The sequence below is a fragment of the Phlebotomus papatasi genome, chromosome 1, assembly GCF_024763615.1.
Source record: "Phlebotomus papatasi isolate M1 chromosome 1, Ppap_2.1, whole genome shotgun sequence".
NCBI classification, from domain to species: Eukaryota; Metazoa; Arthropoda; class Insecta; order Diptera; family Psychodidae; genus Phlebotomus; species Phlebotomus papatasi.
The window spans coordinates 24,328,485-24,354,329 of record NC_077222.1 but is presented as its reverse complement, the minus strand read 5'-3'; the positions used below and the strand labels follow the sequence as shown (position 1 = coordinate 24,354,329).

General features: G+C 32.2%; 1 protein-coding gene across 33 annotated transcripts in view; it reads left to right on the top strand.

Moving 5' to 3' along the window:
* Window positions 1-25,845, top strand: part of LOC129798300 (polypyrimidine tract-binding protein 2) — a 712,220-nt gene that overhangs the window by 633,383 nt on the left and 52,992 nt on the right. For 8 of the 33 annotated variants that reach the window (XM_055841377.1, XM_055841382.1, XM_055841375.1 and 5 more), the window contains 5 exons: window positions 13,519-13,639; window positions 18,567-18,838; window positions 19,920-20,159; window positions 20,227-20,512; window positions 24,539-24,735. In XM_055841377.1, coding sequence (XP_055697352.1) covers window positions 13,519-13,639; window positions 18,567-18,838; window positions 19,920-20,159; window positions 20,227-20,512; window positions 24,539-24,735 — 1,116 coding nt within the window. Of the gene's footprint in view, window positions 1-13,518; window positions 13,640-18,566; window positions 18,839-19,898; window positions 20,160-20,226; window positions 20,513-24,538; window positions 24,736-25,845 lie in introns of all 33 variants that reach the window. The other 25 variants (XM_055841366.1, XM_055841370.1, XM_055841364.1 and 22 more) reach the window with 7 other exon arrangements.

The window sequence follows — 25,845 nt, the reverse complement described above, 5'->3', positions numbered from 1 at the left end:
TACCTTTTGTTACTTTTTACCCCAAGTGGTCATTTTTAGTAAAAGGATTTCTGGAGAAAAGAAACTTTGTAAAATTCCAAAATAGATAGTGGTTTCGTATTCAAAGAGTCCAAATCATTTAGGAAATATTTACCAGTGCATCAATTTTGGAAAATAAGTAGATCAAAATTGATATCTGCTGTAAGGAAAACATTTTAAAAATAGGGCTAAAAATTTGAATATTTTTTTATTTTCTGAAATCCTTGTTCGAATTCTAAGAAACTTACGATTTTGAAGAAGGTCGATGGAGGCCATCTATGGAAAAAATTTTAAGCCGCTATCTCTTTTATCTTGGAATATATTGAATTTTCAAATTTTCAATTTGTGACTTTTTGCCCCAGTCTCCCCTAAACTATCTACAAGGTTCCAACGATACTCCTAAAAAGAAGTAACAAAAAATGTTTTTTTTTTTTTTAATAGTAAGTGTTTTCAAAAAGCAAGGTACATTTTTTTCTCGAGAAATATTTATTTACTCTATTTTGTTCTATTCAAAGTAATCCTTCTCAGATAAAATTAACTTATCCTTAAGCTTTTTCCGGTCATCAAAGTCCTTATATGAGCTTTTTGATATGGCTTTGAGCTCTTCTAGCGATATGGTCTTTACCTCCTTAATCGTACCAAAACGCCATCTTTTCGCGGGTCTTTTAGTTTTAGGAATAGGAAAAATCCATGAAGGGCAACTTCAGTAAAAACGGTGATGGAAGCATAATTACGGTAAATACCAAAATACGGTAAATACCAAAAAATCACTAACAAACAAAGATGTGCGTACGAACTTTTGGAGAAAACGCCACTACGACACGTTTAGCCTACCGATGTACTATGAAAGGCCTATTTTGACCAGTATCCTATGTTGAAAATCCTTTAAAAACTAAAAATATCCATAAAAATAGATACCGAAATCATCAATCTATAAAATTAATATCTAACAAATACTGAAATAACAAAACAAAAAATAATTAAGACGAGAACTTTGCACATTAATAGCCGTAATAGCCGTAGGTGATAGTAATTTTCCTTACTGTTTCAATTTTTTAATCGGTTTTTGATGTCCAGTACCGAGCATTGTCATTAACATGTTCTATGCCTTTTCTGAAGAGCCTATTACACTTTAAAAGTCCATTTTTTCTCAAAATAGTTTCCCTAATTGTTAGAGTTGACAAATTTTAATACATATTCTTCGATAAATTTTTCTCATTAACAAAAAAACGCCAAGAACTCTAAAACAGGTCTAATGTTTTTATCTATGAAACCTAAACTAAAAATGCATAATGTCTGGTTATTTCAACTTAAATTGGGGATATTGTACCAACATAACAAAAAAAAATCGAGAATCGAAAGAACGTAGCCCATAAATTTTGAAAATTCATCTTTCTTTTTGAAGATACCTTGTTATAACCTTTCGAACTTATGACATTATTGGTGAATTCATGTAACTATATCGAAATTTGGCACACTTACCCTAAATAAAAAACAATTTTTGTTTTTATTATCCAAATTTATTTTTTTTTACTGTTATATCAGATTGATTCATTCCTTTTTATCCAAAGCTTGACATAAATTCATCTTATTCTTCATTCTGATTTTCATTTTTTGCTGTCATATGTCACTTTCGTTCACAAAATACTTTGATTAAGGACTTAATAAGTACTTATTAAGGACTTATTTTATATACTTAACCCAAGCTCTCTCCGCTAGTAACAACTTATCTTGTGTTATTTGGTAGTCTACTGAAGTTACCATACTTGCTGATGAAACGATTAACACAGAGAACTATTATCCTGGTATATGTCGTATACATCTTTCTTTATTTTCTCCAAACATTTAGGAAAAGTGTACCAAATTTCGGCCAGCTTGCAATTCCGGCCATTCTTTTTGTTCCTCGAATTTCCATGAATTTTTAGTTTTTGCATACTCTAGAAATTATATAATGCAAATAAATAACAAAAAAATGTCGCTTCGACAAACGAGATTGTGTAAAAAAGACATTGGAAGAATACTGGAAGGGCAAGGAACTATGAGAATGAAGGTGGCCGAAATAGGACACCAGAGCTATGTCTACACTTTTATTCATTTTAAAATGTTTTAAGAATAATTTTAGAGCAAATAAAGACGATAAACTGTCTACAAGGTTCTAAGCACTATGCCTTAAAAAGGAGTAATAGAAAAATTCAATTTGTATTAAAAATATTACATTACAAACTTGAAACTTTGGGGCTTGCATACAACTATGCCGAAATTTGGCACACTTACCCTATTCAGAAAAATCACAGAAGTCCAAGAATCCAATTCTTAAAATTTCATAAACATCATCAATATTTGCAATCGCTTATCCTGATTGGGCCCGTGGGCCCATGATATCCAGTTTAGCAGCCTACGCCTATCGATCCTCCTCTTCACTTCAGGAAGATGTTCGGGTTCGATTCCAAGACGCTTCAAGGCAAGATCCTGAATTTTATTCAGCTACCTTGTCCTAAGTCTACCCCGAAGTAAAGGTCTCCTCACAATGACTTGCATAAACATATTTTCCTAAATGAAGACACTCTAAAAGAAATCGAAGAGACATGTCTGTGGAATTATATTCCTAATGATTATTCAGACACGTTATTTATTGGGTCGGAGGAATTCATAAAACGCCTGACAAAATTTAAATTCAAAATAACACTAATCCCTTTCTCTGAAATATTTCTTATATTTCTTCCTACACTTATCATTATAAGCAAGACATTCGCTTTCATATCGCTGAAGAATTTAATTTAAACGACTACAGAAAAGAAAAATCCTGAAAAAGATCACTTTATAGTTTAAATAGCATGAAAACTTCTGTGGAAAATTAATTTCTTATACCGTGGCAGTTTGAGGTAAAACAGGAATGAATAAAAAAAAAGATTACATGAAAAGAGACATGAAGCAGATAAAAAGCTTTTCCATACATGATAAATTCCTTAGAGTAATCATTTTATTATTAATACAGGTACACTTCACCACTTTTTCTCACACAAAAAAAAATCATTCACGTTGAGAAACATTGCTATATGGAAATATAGGGGAAGAATGAAAACAATGCATGGAATTTTTACCATAAAAGCATTCTGGGCTTCGACATTAAATTCAATGTAATGCAGGTAATTTCTCCAGAGGGTTGGGTTGGAGGGTGTGAGCAAGAGAGTAAAAAAAAGTTAAACGCAAACTTTTGACAAAACTTTTTAATTAATTTTAATGAATTATAATGCAAACGGTAGGAAGGAGGGAAAACTAACTTCTTCCTTTTTTTTTACTACCATTCCTCCGCGAGGTATTCACATTACGTTCTCCCAATTCTGTGAACGTTGAGGTGGAAAGAATCCGTGAAAAATAAAATATGCAATAGATTTTTGTATCACCCACTGATGTAGGGAGGGTGTGTTGGTTCTTTTACCATGAATATGAAAAGAAAGAACATGCATATTCACGGTGTATTTTTTCAATTATCCACCCTTTATTCACTCACGCACATTGTCGTTGGTGTAGAAAAAAAGAACCGCAATATTTTAGTGCTGGAAAAATCATCTCTCTTGCGGAGAAATGTTTACAAGTCAAGATGGAACAAAAGAAAAGAAAAAAAATGGTGGATAATAGAAAAACATATCATGTGGAAGAGATATTCAAAAAGATATTTAAGCATTGCAGTGAAAAGTAAACACACCTTAAGAATAAAAAGAGTTTCTGACGCGAAGCACAGGAAAAAAAAGCTCTAATACTGAGAGTAGTATGTATACACCACCAGGCGTCTCCATTCACAGAAGATACTTTCTCTCTCTTGGAATTTTATGCATATTTGACATGTTTGAATGCATAATCAGATAGTTTTTCCCAGATTCCCTTCCATGTCAGTCACTTAACCACTTTACACTTTGTTCCCCAACCCAATCCCCATCCAAATGTGACCCACAAACCCCATTGAAAATCCTCCTTCCGTCTTCCACACTTGCAAGAACATTTTCCGTCGTGTGCCAGGGAATTTGGATTGTGCTTGGCAAAGCGAGTTGAGTCCGCTGGTATTTGCCTAGGGTACTTTTTCATCTCACAACAAGAATTGTGCAAATGATGTTTCAGATTGAGATAATTGCAAACCCCATGGACACTTCCTGCGGCCGAGGATGATGATGAGGAGAAGCTTAGTGGGGAATGAGTCTCTAAGGACAAATTAGTGTTTGCCACCCTTTTAACATGCTCATCTAATTTATTCTGTCGGGTATTCTGTGGAAAATGCTAATACATGGTCATTTTTAAGGTGACTAGGAAAATTAGTTTGGTTAAGAAATGGAGAGAAAATTTGAATTTTTTTTTACTCCAGTTTAAAAAGTTTTTTTTAGCAAAGGGTTAGGGTGAAGTAACCACTTATCGCCACTTTTAGGAAAAACTGAAATTAATTTTATTATAATTTTTAAACCCTTATCATAAAGTAACATAAATTTGACACAAACTTTCTTAGATATGTTGTCTGTAGATATATAAGACTAATAGTCTCTCAATTAACCGGTGGATTACTTAAAAAAATATATTTTTATTAAAAATTCAAAAATAACCACTTCTCGCCACCTCCTTGAAAAGGTCCAAACTCAATTATTTTGAACAATAATTTAAAAAAATATATTCAGCGTTACTTTTTCTTTCTGATATCCTTTTTATTACTCGTATTATATAATTTTTCTTTGATTTAACTATAGGTGGCGAGAAGTGGTGGCACCACCCTATATGATGGTGAACTAGCAGGGCTTTCTGAAAAAGAGAATTGCGTTTTTTCAGTATTTTGCACATTACTTGCAAAATATGAAAAAAGAATCAATTTATTAGATGTTGTACTGCATGGGTCATGGAATTAAATGGAAAATAGTACTATTTATTGAAAAGAAAATTAATGACTTGTTTTTCAATTCAAGCATTAAAGTACTTGATTGAATTACCACTGTGTGCAAAAGAAAGTCAATAATCCTTTTTTGAATCAAATGCTACAATTTCTTCTTATGCTTTTACTAAGAGCATCTTCTCTGAATGAAATAATTCTTGGAATTATTTTTATAACTCTTTTACAAACGTTCTTCTACAAACTGTGCCAAATTTCGGACAGTTTGCATATGAGCAAGTTTACGATACTTTCTAAAAAGCAGTTTATCATATTTATTAATCACATTTATTAAACTTATACCATGCTACAGCTGCCATTCACATTTTACAATTTATGTAAGGTAAAGTATCCTCTAGTCGGCCGGTTTCTCAACTCGGCTAGTTGAATTATTTAACCAATTTTTTAACGTTCTATAGTCAACTTCTATGAAATTTTCACTGATTTACGTTATATATAATATAATACACCTTATAATGTTAAATCGGTAAGACCATATTATAACAAATCTAAGTAAATTGAATAAATAGTCGCACTGGCCGAGTTGAGAAACCGGCCGACTACAGGGTACTTTACCTTAAATACTTGAAATTGTAAAATTATTATAACATGTACAAAATTTGGCATATACTATTAGTGATTCAGTGGTTTCTGCCGTTTACCTGATATGAGATCGGTAGTGAAGTCGGTCGGCAGCCGCAATCAAGCATAGTGAGAGAATAAATTGAATTAAATTCAATTATTTTTCCAAAATATTTCTTAATTCGTTTTAAAATAAATAAAAATGTTGATATTACTTTGTGTGCAATATCGGACACAGAGTTTCTCATATTTTCGTGCCCTTCCGGAACTTTCCAAAACTTTTTCTACAGCATCTACCTAGTAGAAAATATGCCTTTTAGTTTGTTTAACAAAAGCTCTAAACATTACATAAAAGAAATGCTAAAAATTCATTGCAGTCTGAGAAATTTTAGAAGTGCCCGTTATTGCAATCTGTCCGAAATTAGATACAGTTCCCCCATCTATATTTTGGCTAATACAGCAATGGTAAGAAATATTTAAATAGACACAGATATTTTGAATTTTACACTAAAGTATGTTTTCAATTTATTATTTGTAAATTGTTTTTGTTTTTCATAGCAATATTTATAGCATTTTCATTTAAAATAAAAACTAAAATTCTCATTTAAGATTCGATTTCGATTATGTCAAAATTAAATATTAAAAATTAAAAAAGTAATTCCTTGTGTTTTTAAAACGAAAAATATTTTTCAAAAGAATTTTTCCAATTACCCAAAAAAAGCTTAAACATTATCCACAATTTTCTCGACATAGTAAAAGGTTATTGTCATTAGTAAGGTTTTTGTGTTACAATGTATACACATACCGATTAGTACAATAAGAGGATGGTTATTAAGGCCATATATCATTAAACCTTAAAGGTCCGCCCAAACAGCTGTGAGAACTTAATCGGTCAAGTGGGTCAAGTAGTAGAGTACTGAGTACTCGCTCTATGATACAAGTACCCCGGGTTCACATCTCCTTAAGGTCACTACAAATTTTTATGCAATTAAAAGTGTTCGAATTGCATCTAGATTTCACGGTGCAGGAGACTGTTAATCCATCCCTATATATCTGATACATTTCATTTGCAAGAAAGCATAGTGGCTCCATGAATCATTGGACAAGTATATTTATCATTATTCGAGCAATGTTTCTAATATTTGCTTATCACACCTTTAATTTTAAAACCTAACCACAAATAACGCTGCCTAAAAATAAGCCACGCCTCCCATTAAGCATTAAACCAAAACTAAAGTTTAATTACATAAGATCGTTCAAAGTTCATAACATAACTAGGATTTGGTATTTACACGTTGATTCACAAATTAAAGAAAGATAATAAGAATATGCCCTTTACAAAAGCTACGCCCAAATGTATGACGTTTTTTTTCATAATTTTATTTAAAGTTTATCATTAATTCTGGTCGATGGTTTATTATTTAGGAACTCCGAATAAAAATCTGAAAATGTTTTGTCTAAGGTTGTTTTTATTTTAGATAATATTTAAATTTTATAGATCACTATTTTTAAAATTAAAAAAAAAAAACTTTAGAAAATATGTCCTTTCAGGATTTTTACGCTCCACCTATAATTTGAACTGTTTGATTGTTTTCATATAATAAGAATCACAAAAAATCTATCATACCGAGGCTTTCTAGGAAGTCCAACACTGAACCTCTTTACACAGAAATATTTAAAAAAAAAAGGTCCATCTTTTTCTATTGTGATTTTTTCAATTTTCCCCCTAGGTTATTCTTTACAAGATAAACGACAAAAAGGAAGAGCAGGAAATATTGTTCTTGCCTTTGAAAATGCTACAAGGTCCATTAGAACTTTTCTACATTTAATCACAAACTGTCCCTGTATCCCCAACCACATTCTCTTCTAGTAAACATTACACGAACAATTGTGACAAACTTGGGAAAATTTTGATGATAGAAAAAGAACGAAATCAATTTAAATTGAGATGTATAGTGCATTGAATGGTGCTTTGGTGAAAGTAATTTTCCAAAGTAGAAATATGAGGGGAAGGTGGTGGCTTTTCGTGGAAAATCAATGGGGAAGAACAACTCACAAAATAACAAGTTAAATTAATTCCATTTGTATCTTCTTTCTCTCCCATATAGTTTTCCACCCAAAAGTGAGTGTATTTGCGTGAAAATTCAATTTCCCTAAATGGATCTACGCGCGGAAGGAATACTCCCGAAGAAAATTATTGAAAAGTTTTCATTTAGAAACACCTTCGGGGTCCACAAAGTACCATTGAGAGTGAGAGCAATGCTATTTTGGTTATGGATTTTCCCAGGGAAAGATAGAGGGGGGTTTTTCGGGGTTTGCGACAGAGAGTGGATACCAGAACCAAAGGCCCTAGTTTGTCGGGAAAATTGAATTATTGTACAATCCATACGGTAATGCCGTAACGAAAATGTACATAATGGTACTCTATGCAGCATTAGCTGATGGTTTTCGTGTGGCTTTATGCCGTGTCAAACAATTTTGGGGTGTTATTCGCGAATTTTGCCACTTTGTGCAAGAACACGATGGGTATGGGGAATAAAATCAACCACTTCGTGGCTTGCAATTTGAACATTGTACAATATTTTACTGGCACTCCTCCACACAAAAGTATAGGAGAATGGAATCAACAATAAATCCTTCCCATTTTAGCCAATTCACTAATTCCTTGTCGCTTTTGCAATTTGCTCATTGAAAATTGATAATTGAGATTAATCATTTAATGGGTTCAATTGGGATAATTGCTTCACATTGCGCATCTCTACTTTGGTTGTATCTTTTGCCCAAAAGACTCCGTGTTAGTTGAAGAGAAATTTTACGTGGAAAATGCGACAAAGTCAGAAATGGCAATTTGTCGTTAAAGAAGACTTTGTAGTACAGTTTTCCTGAGTATGATTGCTTCCTCGATTACCTAGAGTATTCCATCACATTCTCTACATTCATAAATTACTTTCAGTTTCAAGAACAACATTTGTTTTGGAATGTAACTCTATGTGGATTTATTTTGAAGCCGTTGGGATTTCGAAAATTTAAACTGAAGGAGAGACACTTAATTAAAATAAGTGATAGTTTCATTTGTATTTAAAAAAAGTAAAATGAGTAGAAAAATATTAGTTCTGATTATATTCTTTCTCTAAACATTACGGGTTTGCTTTCAACTCCGTTTTCTGGTTTTTCGAATATTAAATATTCAAAATCGAAATGAAATCGAAAAACACTACGTATGGCTTGCTTTTTGTCAAAACATTTCGAATCCTCAAATACAAAGTATCGGCTGCACTCAAAAGAGAAATCTTTGTACTTCAATTTCAAATTTCGAAAGACCATCGAATGAAACATCGAATAACACTTTAATGACATTTCCGATCCCAGAAGAGAATCTTATAAATACTACAAATAGTAAGATTAATCGTATTTTGCTTGAATCACTACTTTGACTACTCCTAACATAAATTAGAATTAGCCGAAACATTGTTTTATTTTTGACAAACCGTAACTATTCTGGCATTTAGAATATTGAATTATTCGAAATTCAAGTAAAATTCAAAAACTCTTCAAATAAAACCGATTTTTTTAGCAAAAAAATCGGATATTTGAACAAAAAGTTCAAATACAACTTAAACGGTAGATCATTGCATTTTAATTGGGAAATTAGAAAGATCATCGAATAGAATTTCGAATATCAATTTATCGAAATTTTCAATAAATAAAAGATGGGAAACTTACAAGAGATGATGGCTTCAGTAACCTGAATAAAAATTAGTGAAATGAGTAGGATTAGTAGTATTTTATTTACTTAAATTACTGCTCCTAAAAGGATTAGACAAAAGGCGATATTGCTTTCAACCAAACCGTATTCTAATTTTGGGAATAAGGAATAATCGAAATATAAATTAAATTAAGTAAAGTCTCATTAACTGAGCACCAATTTTTGTCAAAAACCTTGCAAAATCGAAAAGATAGTGCAGTTTGACCTTAAGTAATACCCCTTGTATTTTAATTTAAAAGTTCGAATAATCATCGAATGAAATTTCGAAAATAATTTCATCGAAATTCAGAATAAAAAATGGGAATCTTTAAGTGAGCGGGTGTTTTCGTTTTCTTTGAGCGAAAATTATTAGTGACATTAAAGCTCCTTACGTAAATAAGCCTGATTTGAAAGGTAGTTTTGCTTTCGATTAATCCTTTAAGGATGATTGGCTCACCGGTAACTTAAAAATGACATTTTTCCTGACTAGCTGAAATCATGTTTTGTTTTAATAAGGCAAAAAAATATTTTTTTTTTCTGAACCTCAATTTTTGATCCTCTTGTTCTTAAAGAGTTAAAAAGTCTGTTATACCTTTTCGAACGTAAGGTTATTCAAACTGCATGTGACTTCGAAAAACTTTCCATATAAACCCTGTTTCTTTCATGAAATAGTTCGTCTATTCAAACAGAGAAAAAGCGATCAAAGCGATAGATCCTTATGCCCTAGACACACTTACGATTTAAGCCGAGAGACGACTTAGTGAAAAATGTTGGAAATGATGTCTATATTTCGAATATAATTACGCTGAGCCGTCTCACGGCTAATCCTCATGTTTGTCAAGGCCCTTATACATCAATTTATAAGTTCGAAGAATCGTCGAATTGAATTTCGAATGGTAAATAATGCTCCATGGTGTTCAGAATTTAATAATTTCAATATATTCTTGAATGTTCTACATGAATCTTTAATTTTTCAAAGCAAGCTAAATCCTTTTGTAAAATATGCCAACAGAAGAGATTTTCTAAATCGCAGAACATAAATGTTGAATGAGGACTTCCAGAGGTTTGATGAATGGTTGCACGAGCGAAGCTTTTGGGTCAGTCAAGTGTTGCAAAAAAAGCTGTTGGGGAAGTTCAGAGGTGAAAGGGTATTATCTGACTACTGGGGACTATCAATCATTCAGCAAGTCACAGTGTTGACAATCATAATAAAATATGCATCTAGAAACTAGTAGAAAAAAGTCCCTCAGCAACATTCCATCTGCTGCTAAAAGGAAGTCAGCAGGAGTCGTGCAACAATGAAATTTTGCTTGTAGCATCGACAACTTGAGGCTGCGATTGAAAGCATAATGTCAAATGATGAAGTTGATTTTCCGCGTCATGACTCTTTTCCCTTTTCCTTTCCCCTTTTCAAAAAAAAAGAGGAGTTGGGAAGACGACGACGAGATTCTATAAAGAATTAAATTGATTGTGCAGTAAGTCTCATAGCATCTACCAAAATACTCCTCTTAAGACATGTAAAAGAGTCTTCAAAAGGATTTTTCATTATTAGAAAATTCAAAATTTAATTTAAATTTTCCACATTTTCCCCCAAAGCTCCACTCGAGATCTATCACATAGATTCTGTACGAAGACAAAAAATTCTTTGAGTCTGGCTTCCTAATAAATATCTCCTTTATTCCACTTAGAAAGAATTTGTTTACAAAATAGAAACCTCCTTCATTTATCTTCCATTCCATTTGAGAAAAATCCACGTGTTTTATTTAATTTTAAATGAATGTTACATACGTCATGCAAAAAAAATAATGGTGAATTTCATGAGTAGGTACATTCAGTGCTTTTATACTCACTTCCTGGAAATCCTTTTGCGTAGACGGTTCTTGGATTTTAGGGATGAGGGTGCTGAAATGCTAGGGAAACACTCAAGGAAAATCTATCCTATAAAAATGATGAATTGAAAATTCTATTTTGCTCTTCAATTCAATTTTTTGAACCTTTCTTAAGCTACACTGCTAGAAATGTGTATTTATTTCTTGATTTAAAAAATAAACACTTAAATTATTTATTTTATTAAATATAACCTCAATTTATGATACCTTACATGAGTAATAGATTCTCTTAAAGATATACTAGCTGTCCTTTCTTCATTTTAATTAAGTTTTTCAACGTTCAACATGAAGAAGTTATGAATAAAAGAAAATGTGAATGAATAATTTATAGGTTAGTATTCAACATAACCCTACTTTTTTATCATTTAATTCCGTAGAAAATTCAGTGTCTTCCTTGTAATTAAACACTACACTTGAAGCTCTCATTATTTCTACCATAAATTAAATCCCTAGCAAAGAGATATTTAGCAATTACATATTGTTAAATATTCAACATAACCCTACTTTCTAATTATTTTAACATCCTATTTCTTGTATTTCTTCCGCGGAAATTTTAATAGTATCTTTTGTATAATTGAATTCCTTACTTATTAGTTACGACACAGAATTCTTATACGAAAAGAATTATACTGTTTAAAAACCGATCCTTTTAAATTGTTTATTTTTCTAAAACTCACATAACCTCATTTTGCAACATAACCTTTTATTTAAAGAATTGTTTTCTGTGGAATTTTACTGTATTCCTTTTAATTAAAATTTTCTCTATGGGATATGAGTAATAACACAAAGTCAATCTTCTTGAATTATTAATTGTGCACTCTAGCCTTATTTTGTAATATAACCTTAAAGCAGTGTAAAAACTTGTTTTCAAGGAACTCAAAGTGTCTCCTTTGTAATTAAATTTTCTACAAAGAATTACTAATTTTCCCATATCGAGAGTGTAAACTAATCGGGGACTAATCGGTTCCGCGACTAAATGCCCTACTGTTATTATGAATTTCTTAAAGACTGATTGGGTACACAATGTGATTCGTCCCTAGTGCTAACCCTCTGATTGTGAGTTCGAGGTGAAAGGTGTAACATCTTTACCATGAAGCTGAATGTGCCTTTGGGTGGTATTAAACTCTCTCTGGGCTGACAGTTCATTCTGAGTTGTCTTCTAAACTACACCCTTAAGTTGTGTTACGGTGCCCAATTTCCAAGACTGCGGATCAATCTTCTCACAAGAGGATGTTTTGCCCTAAAGTTCAGTCATATTCATTGCATAATTTCTTTGGTATAACCTTTGTAGCATAACCCCATAAACTATTCAAGGGAATCTCTCTAGAAGAACTTTGTGGTCCCGATTCTCTAAATCTGTTTCTATCTGTGCACTTTCCAAGACCTTTCCTTTTCCATCCTAGACAACCTCTGAGCTTCACAAAGCCCGCTTTAACTTTGCTTTCGGGGCTTTTGACTTAAGCTTCCTCATCCTGAACTCTAGAAGGTGAAAGTGAAGGAGTTACACGAGAGCTGGAGCTCAGAAAAGGGAGGCCAGAGGTGATTTGAAGGAAATATTGAATTCATGTTTGTCATCATTTTTGATTTGTAACCCTTTTAATTGAATTTAATACAACTGAAGGAGGGAAATCTATATTCCTTTTTTGTCTTCTTTCACGGTTTTTTTCTCACAATGCTTGGGTATCCCTTGGCTTGTCACAAGGTAATCCTCTGGATTCACGTGAGAAAAATCCTTAAATTTGTGTGACATCTCCAACATCCTTGTCTTGGCAGAAGGTAAAAGAAATCGCTGGTGGGATCCATTAATGGGAATGGGTAGTAATGCTCTCTATTTTCCTTCGGCGGAAGCCTTTTTGTGTGCTGTTTTATGTGGCACAAGAAAATGGGAAAGGGGAGAGAAATTGTGGGGATGATGGTTGGGAAAACTGTATAGAAGATTCGACAGACAAGTCTTAATATGTTTAAGGGAAAATACCCAGAGAATGGGTACTTTGTATGAAGCGGAAGAAGAAATTCTCAATGTGTGTAACATTGGTGAACATTTCCTCCTTTGGTGGTGCAACACAAAAGACCCTTTCATCCTCAACCATATAATACCTTAAATTTATTGAAAATAATAACAATAATAATGTTCTTCAGTACATGAGAAAATATGTGTTTGAAGATACTCGCAGTAAACGCTTTCATATTTTCAAACTCTTTCACAGTCAAAGATAAAATGAATATCAAAGTATTATGCTTTCTATATACCAACTGAAGGGCTTGATGTGATTTTGTCTCTTTGAGAGTATTCCTTGTGGAATTTCAAAGAAATTTTAACAAAATAAACAACATTAATAAATATTAATTAATTTTGAATTTTTTTCATTCCATTGCAGAGAGGTAGTGACGAACTTCTGAGTCAAGCAGCTGTTATGGCGCCTGCATCTGATAACAATAATCAAGATTTGGCAAGCAAAAAGGCAAAACTGGAAACAAATACAGTCCTCGGTGGTGTTGGTAAGTCCTAATAAATCCTTTAATTCACTATACCTGATGAAAAGTGTTCTTTAATAATTTAGTAACTGTCACACAGAATTGACTAAAAGCTCCCTACTTTAGCTTCAATAGCCATAAAATTTTATAATATTTTAAATGCATGGGAAACATTAATTTTTTTTTTTACCACAAATCGGATTACAATTTCGAATTTCCATTTTATATTATAAATATTAAAGAACATACAACGGATATTGCAGAGAGGAAATGTTTTAAATTGTTATTATTTGATGTTATTGTTAATTTAAATGAGAGGAAGTGATGGTTAATTGAGGTATTATATTTGTATAATTAACAAATATTTATTTATTTCTCACACTCATTTGTTCCATGTTATTAAATTATAATGCATTTGTAAGGTATTGGCTTTAAAAAAAAGCTTATTTTACGACTTGCAATAAAATTGTGTGAGTAATAAATTATGCCTTTGATCACCGAAGTAAAATGTAACTTATATGTACATTTTGATTCGAATGGAGACACCTGGTGGTAGGAGCTTTCAAGTTTTTGAAGAACGTTTTAGCTTTTATAGCATTCGAAAATTAATCTAATGTCTCATAAGGTAATTGAAGAATATATCGACTATGAAGATTGAACTGTCTCCCCATGTGTTCCATTAACGTTTGCAAAACATTTTGTAAAAAAAAAACAATTAGTAAAAACTAACGAATAATTAAAATAAAGATTAGTTTATTTTCGGGTGACAATCCAATCTTTATGGTCTTTTTTCTTTGCGGTTATGAATAAAATATTTGAGCCTTACTGGTTTTTTTAGAAAGCGATCTAAGTAAGTAAATAAGACTCTGACAAGTCTTTTAATGCATTTTTAAAAGGATTATAATGAGAATTTTGTGTTGAAATTCTTGTAAAAGTCAGAGTAATGGAACCAAGAGCGCTATAAGCAGATTACAGGAGTTTTGGTTTCGCAATACCTAAGAAAAATTACTTATACTTCACTCACCTTTTATAATTTAACTAAAAATCTTTAATTTAACCAAAAATTGAAGATATAATTCTTATACGAAAATACCATTGAATCCTCATAACGGTTTTTCAACGTCAAAGGCTTAAAAAAAGGCCCTAGAAAACTATAATTTCACAATCAAATGGCGTTAGGTCTAGGTTCCTTAGAAAGGTTTTGAAATTTCCGTCTAATTCAAACCGGTTCTAATAGGTAATGAATCAATTATGAACTCATAGCTAATTCATATTGAAAACTACCAGTTGGATTCTTAGTTTAGAAGGATTGATAGGAAATGGGCTCTCTTAAACAACTAGCCGCCTCACCTTCTAGTACCCAGTCAGATTCTTCTGAGAGACCCAAACCTACACGTCCTTCTTTTCTAACGTTCTAAACCGGGCTGGCTCTGTTCAGTAATAACCTTTAGAAGAGACAAAGCCACTCCAAAGCCAAGCAAAACCTATTCGAAAATCTAGTGAAAGCCTAGAGTGTAAGTTCTCATACTCGCCGCTTGAGAACTGATTGTTCTGCCATTTCGAATTTCGGAATTCTTAACATTTCAATCGTCAACGTCAACAATGTTAACAATAGTGTGTAAACGTTTTCTGAAAGAAAAAAAAAAGAATTTTTGTGTAGTTTTGTAGAATTTTAGGATGGCAGAACGTTTCAAATGCAATTCCATTAAAATAAATGTCCTTTTCATGAACTTGCTCACTTTTGTATAACACGTCGGTTTAAACGATCGAATTTTCAACGGGTTTTTAGGTAAGTTCTCTTTGATTTACCTTTGAATCGGTACAGAAAAAACCTCAACCGGAGAGAGCTCTTAAATCGGGAAGATTATTACTGAACGAGAAGACTGACTCTCTCGGCTTTCCAACTTGTAGGTATAGTAACAAAGACCCAGAAGACAATGACACAGAAACGGTTTAACAGTAAACCTACCAAGACCGGTCAAATTGACCGATTTGAAAACTTTTTTAAAATCAACACATATTTGAACGGTACAATGTTGCTATGAAATTGTATGAATTTCTTAAAATATGCATGTAATATATTTTTTAGTGTTTAAATATTAATTTTTTCCTCTTTTCCAAGAAAAAATTGTTGAGTACCTAACCCTACCGCGGTCTGTCATTTGACCGAGTGCGCTAGGAAAATCGATCAAAAACAGTAGGTAGGTTTAGTGTTAAAAGCGTTCCATAGGAAGGGCTTTGAATAGTAACGTTTATAACAGCCAGGGTTTTTGAAAACGTATACAACTCATTGGGAATAGGATTACAATATCTGAAATTCAATTACGTTTCTCCTAAGTTATATATTGGGAAATATTTTGTGAGTCGACCGAATCGATTTCAACCCGGTAAACTTAAAAAAAAAAACAAATTGCACAGTGAGAACAGCTTTTTCGAAATCCTCAGATTCGAATGCATTTTCTTATAAATTGTGCTTCTAAAGAACTTTATTAATCTTAGAAAATTGAAAATTACTTGAAATTAATTTAAAAAATTTCTTTTATCAATTAAAAATAATCTAAAAGAATAAGTTATCTACACAAAAAGTTTAAATAATTTTGTCAACAGTTGAGTTCAACTACTTGCAAAACTCTCGTGAAAAGCGTGAAAATAAATTTTCTCAAAATTCAAAAAAAAAAATTACGTTGGAAAGATATTAAATATAAAAAGACAATTTTTAAAAATAAACTTTTTTCATTAAAATAATTTGTTTGTTTTTTTTTTAGATTGTGCTTCAAATTTTTAACATACATCACTAATAAATAGCAAGAGCCTAGAGATTAGAATAATATAGAATAGAATTATTTATTCAAATAAAGAATTCTTTAAAAAAGAGTGTTTAGTTTACAATTATTCTTTTCATTCCCTCAAATCTTAGGTAAATAAAGCTAAAATTTTAGTATAAATATTCGGTATTAAAGACCTCCATCACTTTAAATTTTACGAGCTTTCTTCGAAAGCTTTAGTATTTAAAATAAGGATTCTTTATGACGAAATTTTAAGTATAATACTATTAGAAAAAATACATTTTCAGTTTTGAGGTAAGTTCTCATGAGCTTTGTTGTATTTCGATTTAAAAATCTAAAGGTCCATGTAAAAATTTAGAACATAAACATTTATTTTAGAATTCTTGGGAATCTGAGCAAATAAACAAATAAGTTTCAGTTTCTACGAAATAGAAAATGCACCTTTAAATATTTGTAAGATCCAGATGCAATTCTATTAATAATTTTACTGTCACGTTCTCAGATTGGATGGACCTTTAAAGGCTTTAAGAGCTTTAGGAGATTTTACGCATTACAAAATAAAAGCACAGAGAACAGCATTCACATCAAAGTAATACAATTTATTCCAGGATAGTTTTATTGTTTGGTATCTCAAATATCAGTAATCAATAGATTAGAAGAGAAAACTTAAGAACACATAAATTTTTGATAATTTAAAAATAGATTCCTTTAAATACTTATTGCCCTTATTGCTATATTCTTTTTTTATTTAATTTTTTAATAAGAATCCTGTTTCATAGTTCAAGAAACCTTAAAAATAGTTGAAAAGTATTTTTTAAGAAAAGGGTGTACCGGTCTGCTTCTCATGGTTCAGCTGCCAATCATCAGCTAATGATTAAGACAGATTGATAAACTCGAGTAAAGCTTACTCGAATCGATGTTGAATTAACTCTTTTTTGTTGTGATTTTCGATTAACTATATTTTAGAGTTAATTTTACTTCTATTTAGGTGTAATATTCGGAAGAGTCGTTTTAACTTTTTTTGTTCTAAAATTTACATGACAAAAAAAATGCAAATAACACTTTTTGAGACCAAAAATAACTCGTTTTAAGAGTTAAACTAACTCGTTTCAAAACCCAAAACAGAGTTTGCAATTTTATGTTTTTTTTTTATTTTATCATTTTCTTCCATATGAAAGATTTATTTGACATTTGAAGAATTAATTAATTAATTCTTCCATATGAATTTTGTCACACTAAAATCTTCTTGACTGAAGTATATTCTTAAAACGAAAACACTTAAGCATATACTTCAGTCGAGATGAAATTTTACATCGAAAAAGAGTAATAACTATATCGATATTCGACGAATTAATTCAACTCGCACGAAGAGTTTTTTCAACTCTATTTACTAAAATTTACAACGAAAAATAGTAACAATTACATCTATATTCGTAGAGTTAATTCAACTCTGCCATAAAGCTGTTTTAACTTTTTAGGTTTTTTCTTAAAGTAGCTGATCATGGAGACTAGATCTGCTCACCCTCTGTTTTTAAACGTTCTTTCTAACCCTTAACATAATACATATTCCCTCTAAGAAGTTTATTGATAAATATTCAAAATAATTTTGAAATGTATTTTTAAGGATTCTTCCTCCAATAAATGCAATAATATTTTCACAAAAAGTCTTTCTTCGATCAAATTTTTGAATTTTGGTGAATATTTTAAAGAAATCCTTGCAACAAAGTTTGTGCAGGTTGTTTGGACTTCTTTTTGTTAAAGTTTTCCAATTATAGTACAGAATTTTATGGAACATTAATTGGCTGATTAGACGTTTCAAATGGGAATGGCTGATAAAATATTTAGGAATAGATCCAATACAGTTGGAAAATTTTGTATTTTCACACAGGTATCAATACTTAATAGGTTAGGTGTGATTCAGTTAAGCTGTCTTTCAAGCTTTTTGCATTGTGGTTGGAGTATTTATTGTCAATGATGCAACAGCTATGCATTATTGGGGCATATGACTGAAAGTTTTTTTTTTGTGGGAAATTTTTGTGGGTGTGTTGTATAGTTTGCGAAGGGATTTTCCACTTGGCAACTCTGTGTGATAGTTTATAAAATAGTCAGAAATCAATAGTTAATATTTGATATGATGTAGTGAAGTGCATTTGATTGCTCTGCAGGTAAACCATCCCGTGTTATACACATCAGAAACATACCGAATGAGTCCAGTGAGGCGGAAGTTGTCCAATTGGGCGTAGCTTTTGGCCGAGTGACAAATGTGCTGGTGCTGAAAGGGAAGAATCAGGCCTTTCTGGAGATGGCTGATGAAGTATCAGCTGCTGCCATGGTGGCTTGCTTCAATACCAATCCACCTCAAGTTCGTGGAAGGACGGTTTATGTGCAGTTCTCCAATCATCGGGAACTTAAGACCGATCAGAGTCATTCAATAGCGGTATGTGCCAGTGTGTTACTCATTCAATAATTCCTAAGGATCCTTCCCTTTTTCCCTTTTACTGAACCCATAGACTCCCTGACCCATATGTTCCACAAATGCCAGAAACCACCCCTTCAAGCATATGCAAACACTAAATGCCACTCCTAAGGGGGTGACTTTTTCCCATTGGACTCCTCTTCACACTCGTCTCTTGGCCTCACAGTAAAGTCAATAGATGTCTATTTTGTGTCGAGTGGAAGCCAAAATGTGAGGAAGAGTCTCGATGGAATCAATGTATACAAATTCATGATTCAAGCATTCTCACACATCAAATCACTTTCATTAATCTCTATTCGGTTGCCACAGACAGACCTTTCTATCTCACAATATTTTTCTTGTCGATCTACTTGAGAAATTTAGTCAATTTCACAAGAGATTAAGGAGGGAGCTTTTGCACATATCCCTCTATTTCTATTTGGATTCACCAACTTATAAGCTCGTTTCTTCCAAATAGTTTTTGATATAAATACATGATTGAGAATTTTCAATTATCCAGACATTTGGAAATCGTTTATCTCATTTTGTGTTGTTCTCCCGAAGTATATAGAATTTATATGAAAACGTAATTAATTCGAGGATTTAAGTTATATTACAATGACTTAACGATCATTTCACAGAAGTTACATGAGTTGTGTCGTTTTTACCAAGGTTTTTATAACGATAGTTAGTGGAAAGTACTCTCCCTTCGAACGTTCATGCCTTTAAATAATGTGAATTTTCTTCTAGTTTTCCTAAGAGACTTACACATTTATATTAAATATTAGTTGGCCTATCATCAATTATTGATAATTTTATGATAATTTAGTGTAAATCTCTTCCGAAAACCAAAAGAAATTCACATTATTCGAAGGCATAAACGTTCAAAGGGACAGCACTTTCCCCTATAGTATCTAAAAATACAATAAATTCATGTCTTGCTTCCGAATGGCGTACCGTACTGATCATCAATTAGACCACCCTCAGGCTAGTCCTGGACAAAACTGTCGCTATGTCGTTCAAAGCTTCTTCACGTTTGCAGAGTGCGTCGGCGGCCCTGCAGAATCAGGACTTTCAGATCCAGTCACCAGCCAGTGGATCCCCCCTGCCCGTATCGGGAACGGATCCAACATCTCAGGCTGTACAGAATTCTACGTCGAGCGGCGGAGGTCCTAATACTGTGCTCAGGGTCATAGTTGAATCACTCGTATATCCTGTCTCGCTTGATATTTTGCATCAGATTTTCCAGAGATTTGGAAAAGTATTAAAAATCGTTACGTTTACGAAGAATAATTCATTCCAAGTACGTATAGAGTTACACGATTGCAATAGGACGGCCTCCCTATCAATCTCTATTTTTCTCTTTATAGGCTCTCATTCAGTATCCCGATGCTCAGACGGCTCAGCATGCAAAGACAGTCCTAGATGGGCAGAACATCTACAATGGATGTTGCACCCTGAGGATCGATAACAGCAAACTGACGGCACTAAATGTCAAGTACAACAATGATAAATCGCGAGACTTTACCAATCCTTCGTTACCTCCGGGTGAACCAGGGACAGAGGTCATCGCGAGCGCCGGCGGCCTAGTTAACGCCAGTGACCTGCTGCTGCTCGCCACGCAACGGCGACCAGCTCTCACAGGTGATAGACTAGGTAACTTTCCTTTTCTCTATCTTTTGATTTTGCTATTTATTGCAATTGGAATGTACTTATTTGAATTCTCCTGAAGATCTCTATTTACCCTGGATTTTAGTTTCAAATTTAAAAGAAAATGTTTTTGCAGAAAGTTTTACAGTTGTAGTAATCTACACTGAGAGAAATCCGAAAAAGTCAAAATAACATTCCGGAAATGTTAATTTTACCCTGTAGTATTGATCCGAAATAGGTGTAAATATTATGCTTCTTAGGTGTATTAGGGGTTAAAGTTACCCTTCTTTCATGTTGTTGTTAACATTAAAAATGTTGATATATTTTTACACCCAAAAAGTGTTAAAGTAATGACGAATAAAAGTTAATCGCAGCCTCTTTTTTTTCTCAGTGTAGTAATTTAGTAATGATCCTCATTGCTAGATAATATGACGCATTGCTCCGAATTACAGATCTTCGGCATAGTAATTCTATGAAAATTTGTATAACCCCGCCTACCAAAATTTAGGACACGCCCCTCTAAAAAATTAAGGCTTTAGAAAAATTATATAAGATTATCAACAAGAACAACCGTTGTTGTGGAAAAAGAATCACAACTTTTTTTTGTGTTGCGGCTGATAGTTAAGCATTTATGTAGTACCGGGGCGTAGCTTCTCAGTGGGCGTGACCTCATTAAAATTTTCCCATATTTACCAAGTACCATACTATGTTATACAATTTGATTTGATTTTCATGTAATAATGGATGCAGAAGATAAGATTTGTTCGTAAGTGCATCCCCTGTACAACTTTATTTATTTTTACCTTCTTAAGGGGGCGTGATCTAATCTTAAATTCAAACGAAGTTTCAGGACTTAACGTTTGTGAAATATTGCAAAATTAAATTAACAATCGGGAATTATGGCAAATGTCAAAACTTCCATCTTTTAACTTTCCCACTGAATTGTAAATAAGATTTGAAAATCAATATTCAATTGACAATTTTTAAAAAGAGTCCTTATATATCATTGTAAGTCCTTTGCAGTTTAGAAACGTTTTAATGGGGAAAATCACCTGTCTATCAAGTTAAAAACAATTAAACTAAAATTAAAGAAGCTAAAATATATTTTTAAATCTTAAGAAATATCAAAAATAATTTAAAAAAACGAATATTAATTCAAACAGTTCTTCGAAGTTTTTCTTCCTTATACATTTTTTTACTTAAAAGATTGAAGTTTAACCCGTCTAACCCCTGAATTTTCTAAAAAAAAAAAGCCTAATGATTTAAATTGGATTTTTAGAAAAAAACTTAAAAGTCTAAAATCGATTTTTAATCTTTTAAAATTTAAAGCGAGTTTACCAAACCGAACCCTTGAATTAAAGAAAACTTTAAGATGTTTCAATTTCCAGTTTCGTTTTTGTGAAGTTCTCTACGTTTTGGCTTGAAGATTTAAAGTAATTTGGTACTTTAAAATCAAAGATTTTTATCTAAAATTATGAATAAGTGTCCTAATAAAGTCAGGTTGATCCTCTAGAATATTTGGCTTATAAAATTCATGAGTAAAAGATTTGCTAAAGGAAAATTACGCTAAGGACCTCTAATGAATATACCTATGTCCTTAGGGGGTACATTCATTGGTCGAAAAGTTTGGCAAAGGGCATATTTTCTCTATATTTTTTTCAACTTATTAAAAAAAAATTAATTCAAACTCTTAAGCACAGGAGGAAGTGAGGCAACTTTTAATTGGGACACCTTTGAAATAGGGCTTTTTCTCCTATTTTTAAAAGGACCTCATCCTTACTATTATATAGTGTATTTCCGCAAACAAATTGTCTGCGGAATTATATTATGAGAATGTTCAATTCCTTTCAGTTCATTTCCACTTCAGTTCAAAGATGCCTCACTTCCCTCTATAAAAGTATAACATTTAAACTATATTTTCCGAAATTTTCATTTAATAATCTTACGGTGCTATCACACTAGGATTTTCGCAATTTAATTTTAAATTCAATTGAGCTAATTGAGCATTGAGATTTCTAGAATTTACTTGAAATTTTTCAGAGCTAGGACATATTTTTCAAGAAATTTGCTCAATTTTAAATAATGCCGCGAGATTTTTGATTGTGAATGATTCCGAAAAATGTGTGATAGTAGTTATAAAAAGTCTTATAAGTCACTTATGTGTTATGCAGAAGGATCTACAAAGCCAGAAGAAAGATTTGTAGGGAAAGGGCGCATTAAGCGACTCTCATACAGTCTTATTGTAAATCTGTGTGAAGTCATACAAACAGGAAATTTCTTGGCACAATAATTTCTTTCGAATGACTTTGGAGGAACTTAGGAAATCGCTCCTGATACTGAAGCTTCACTTCCGTACAAGTTTATCACTAAATCACTGTACTTATCTTATTTTTTGACCACAAATAATATTGATTACGAGTAAATAAATTTAATAAGAACAATTTCCTGCAAAAGACTATTACTTGTTTAACTGCAATAAAATAGAAATTAATGAGCAATTTTAGCATTTGAATTTGCTGAATTCAAATTAATTTGACGAATCACATTTATGCTATTTTAACATATTTAAACAGGTTTTTGTGGACCAAGTATTAGTTTATGTTAATAAATAAGTAAAGATCTATAATTTTAATTCGTTTTTAATGTAAAATAATGCATAGGATCAATTCATCTGAAAATCAGCTGATTTTTTTTAAAGATTTCTAACTGAAACCTTTAGAAAATACCGGTAAAATGTTGTACTTTTATATTTTCAAGACCTGTAATTAAAATTTTTATTAAGTTGAAAAAAAAAATGTAAAGAAAATTTTCGGTTTTTTTTTGGCAGTCTGCGTGACCTACGTGATGCTTTAACGTTTTAAAGACGATTTGAACATCGATATCCTGAAGAAAATAATTTTTCCTGACTACCTAAAGTTATTTCTTTCTCATGTCTGTACGTAATTGCAAAGTACAAGGTTGAATGAATCTAGGATATTTTTTGGAAGTCTCCAACTATTTGCTATTAAGTAAATATTTAAGCTTAAAAATGACGAATTTTTAAATTCTTACATAGTAAAATGATTTTAATTTTTTTTATACTTCCAATTTTTTTCAAGCCAAACCATTTTGGAAAAAGAAACTACAATATTCATACATAATATTTTTATTGGACTGAAAATTATTATTCATTGGTATATAGTAAGGTGGGGTAACTGGATCGTTTTGCGAAGAGTGGTACTTAAACGCTTCTTTTTGGACTGATGAAAGTCTTTTTTACTTTTTCTAAATCCATAGAATTATTCACTGTTACATTCAGAATCATAATATAAAAAAATTATCAAAAATATTAAAGAAAATTTATAAAATATTGATAATACTGAAAAAAAAAAATAAATTTTAAAGTGATTGACTATTAAATCCCCCAGTGAGCATAGCTAATAATCATGATCAAGAATATGCTGACCGGTCAGCACCAGCAGTCCTTGAATATGAAGTGCTGCTAGCCAAATATATGGAAATGACACTGCCTCGCGAGTATCGCGTTAAGAATAGCAGACTCCAGCTGAAAACACATACATGTTTTAAATTGAATTGAAATCGGTTAATCGGTTAACATGAAGAAGTGTACCTTTAACCCCTAATACACCTAAAAAGGCTAATATTTACACCGATTTTGGATCAATACTGCAGGGTAAAATTAACATTTCCGGAATGTTATTTTGACTTTTCCGGATTTCTCTCAGTGTAGGCTCTATTATAACAATCGAAGTTTTAGGTACGTGTCTTCTGAAATATTGCATTTTATCGTAATTCTTAGATCAATTCCCAATTGTTAGGTTTGTAAAGTGTTTTCACTATTTTCCTCTAAACAAGATTTAAGATACGATTCTACCCTAAACCCAAACTTAAAAATTTATACAATAAAATTGCATTTTCTCCTTGGTTAATCTAATCTCTCTCACTCTGTACTTAGTAAACAATCCATTTGTCCCCCTAAATGGAAGGAATATTTTGTAAAGTTTAACATGGCACTTTCTCTCTTTCATGCAGCAGTTAATGGCCTGGGAGCACCAGGAGTTCTGCCACCATTCGCCCTGGGCCTGGGAACTCCTCTGGCCAGCGCCTATGGTGGAGCTCTTCCGAGCTTGGGAGCATTTGCTCTGGCATCAACTGGTGCCCTTGGCAATGCAACACCTGCCCTTCGTGGTCTCTCCAATGTGCTTCTCGTGTCGAATTTGAATGAGGAGGTAATGTAGCTATATCATTTTACTATATCCTTTTTATATTATACTTTTCTATGCTTTTGAGTATTTCTTTTTCCTTCAGGATTGTTTTGTCACTTTCTATACATAAACCCAAAGAAGTCTTTCTGTGTTTAGTTTTTTTTTGACAATTTTATTTCTCTTTTTTTTGTTATTAATTCTTAGTATGACTTTAGCCTCGAGAGTCCTCACATTTGTACATAACATTTTTTTTCTAATTTTTCAAAAGTTTCCTTTTTTATTGAGGAAAATAGCGTGTAGTGTACAAAATTGTTTTAAATTCACCTGCAGGGGAATTCCACGCATAATTATTGTGCATTCGGATGGAAATTATTATTGAAATTCAATGAATGTTGGGGGTGGACGTAAATTAGGTTGCAACTCTGAATATTGTGGTGTTGATCGAAGGCCAGAACCCCTCTAAAAATGCCCAACCCCAAGGGATGTCCATGGGGAGAATGTAGCGCGCTCCAATTGACATTGTCATCCGTGGGTGAAATTCTAATAAAATATTCATACTATGGACGAAATACTCACGCATCAATTTTGGAAAATAATAAATCTCCTTGTGGGAATCAAATTGAGTTGAGCTTCGTTTAATTAGACACAAATTTACATTAAATATTGAGCTTTTCCTGGTGAGGGGTAGGGCAGTCAGTTCCCAAACCAAAATCCCAATTCATCTGGAACTTTTCATGGAGGGGATTTGATTTGTCACTTCACTGGTTAATTAATGAAAAGGGAATCAAGGGAAAGGACAGAAAAATACATTTGTTTGCTCACAAGACCACCAACAGATAAAAAAAAAACAACATAGAAAATATTTATTTTCCCAATTAATCTCCATTCTTATAGACAAACATTTTCTCCATCGTGAATTTTATATCATTTTTTTTTTCCATATTAGATAGTTCTTCGCCCGCTTCTTCTCTGCCATTGAATTTTTTTCCTTGCTATTTGCTCACATTAACTTGCACTTCACTACCTTTAGTTCTTGCAAAATCAACACCACACCATCGTTTTCTTTGTCCTGGAAGTCCTATGGGAGTAACAACTAAATTAATGAGAACTTTACTTAAAACAATCCACTTGAAC